Below are 1,989 nucleotides of genomic sequence, written 5' to 3' on the forward strand. Positions count from 1 at the left end.
GTGGTGTTTTGTGCAGCTGGATTCTATGGACGAGGGCCACAGCATTGCGGATTCAGAAGAAAGCCAAAGGGTTTAGGGTTTAGGGTTTAGGATTTAGGGTTTGTCAGGGAGATGGCGCCTGCAGAAGTCTGCAGCGGCGCCTCTACCTGCTGGCGCTTTGCATTTCCAGCTTAGTCGCTAGGGTTTAGGGTTTAGCGTTTAGGGTTTAGGGTTTATTGGGGAGGAGGAGCAGCGGCCGCTTGCAGCGCCTTCGTAAGCAGCTCTATCTTCGCATCCTGCAGCGCGCAAACCCTAAACCCTAAACCCTAAACCCTAAATCTTTTTTTCTCCGCCGCGAAGCAACGCTTGAACCCCTTTTATAAGGAAGCTAGGGTTTAGGGTTTAGGGTTTGTACCCGCAGCTGCAGCAGCTTCTGCAAGCTCTCTGCCTTCGCAGCCAAAATTGAGTTCGTTTCCTCGAGCTCTTGAATAGTTGCATCTTTCTGTTCCTGCATACCCTAAACCCTAAACCCTAAACCCAAACCCTAAACCCGTGGCCTTGACTGTTCGGGCGCACAGCTTTCATCAAATCCGTCCAGTTTTTTCGATGTTCAAGGGTTTAAGGTTTGTCAAGTACTGATAATTAGGGTTTAGGGTTTAGGGTTTAGGGTTTGGTTACCAGTATAGCCATCCATTCCTGCTCACTAACGGGTCTCGGGGACCCTTGCGGTGGGCACCCTGAGCGCAAACCCTAAACCCTAAACCCTAAACCCTAGCACGAATCGGACTGCCCACGCGACGTAACCTCAAATCCAAGACAGCCAGCCCTCTGGATCCGCAAACCCTAAACCCTAAACCCTAAATTTACGAGTCAAGCGAGTCTGTTTAGGGTTGGAGTCCGCCTCTTTCGCTGCCTGCTGCTTCAGTGCTTCTGCCTGCGCGCAAACCCTAAACCCTAAACCCTAAACTCTAAACCCTAAACCCTAGAGCCTCCAGGGGAAAGAGCCACTGCGCTGGCACGCCGTTGGCAGCGCAGCAAGTTCGAAGGCCGTGTGCGTGAGGGTTTGCAGACTAGCCTCTAGGGTTTAGGGTTTAGGGTTTAGGGTTTACCCGGTGTTTGAACTTCAGAATAATGCTTTCTGCAGCCCCCGGCTTTGCTGCCACAACTTGGTCTATTTCTTTTGCGCCGAGTTTGAGTCCCACTCTCTTAAACACCCTTTCTGCATGCAAACCCTAAAAACTAAACCCTGAACCCTAAACCCTAAACCCTAGTTGGCTCGGGCTGGAACGCCTTCGGCGGCCGCACACGGGGGAAGGGGCTCCGAGTGTGCTCTAAACCCTAATGCTAAACCCTAAACCCCAAGCTGTGGGCCCTTTTCTAAACCCTAAACCCTAAACCCTAAACCCTCAGTCAAGTCCTTAATTTAGGGCCAGCCGACCTGCGAGGGTTTCCCAGTTGTAGCGCTTCTGCTGGAAGGAGTTCGCTGTGCTGCAACCAGCAGCAAACCCTAAACCCTAGAGCCTAAACCCTCAGAAGCTGCGTAAGACTGCACCGGTGGGAGAGCAGAGGAGGGTTTAGGGTTTAGGGTTTAGGGTTTAGGATTTTCGGCTCGACCTGTAGTTGTGGAGGTCCGCGATGCGGGGAATGCAGTGGTTTGCAACTTCGGCCATCAACACTGAGCAACCCAAACCCTAAACCCTAAACCCTAAACCCTAAACCCTCGATCGTGGAGCCAAGAGGCCAGACTTGCTCTTCAGGATTTGCCATCATCGAGCTCGCAGGTTTCTTTGTTGGGTGCTTCGAAGCTTGAAGCACTCAAGGGTTTAGGGTTTAGGGTTTAGGGTTTACCCCCGTCGGCGAAATCCCTGGGTAAGTTCCGCTTGGGCCGGGAGAGAGGCAAAGTGTCCAGCCAGGCGTAAAGGCTGCAGATTCGTAAACCCTCGGGGCTCGAATCTGCTGCTGCTGCTGCTGCTGCTGCTGCCGCTGCTGCTGCTGCAGAGCCCCCGCCTT

General features: G+C 53.0%; 1 protein-coding gene across 1 annotated transcript; it reads right to left on the minus strand.

Annotated features, from left to right (window-relative positions):
• Positions 1-212: 212 nt before the first annotated feature.
• ETH_00042505 (uncharacterized protein) lies at positions 213-1,654 on the minus strand (the record flags this gene model as incomplete). Its single annotated transcript, XM_013379895.1, has 7 exons — positions 213-275; positions 395-487; positions 658-716; positions 847-913; positions 1,089-1,198; positions 1,418-1,467; positions 1,594-1,654. Coding segments are annotated over 7 exons (503 nt in total), but the record flags the coding sequence as incomplete, so codon positions are not given.
• Between the last annotated feature and the right edge of the window lie 335 nt (positions 1,655-1,989).

The sequence above is a fragment of the Eimeria tenella genome, genomic scaffold, assembly GCF_000499545.2.
Source record: "Eimeria tenella Houghton genomic scaffold, Eth_scaff4134, whole genome shotgun sequence".
Classification (NCBI taxonomy): Eukaryota; Apicomplexa; class Conoidasida; order Eucoccidiorida; family Eimeriidae; genus Eimeria; species Eimeria tenella.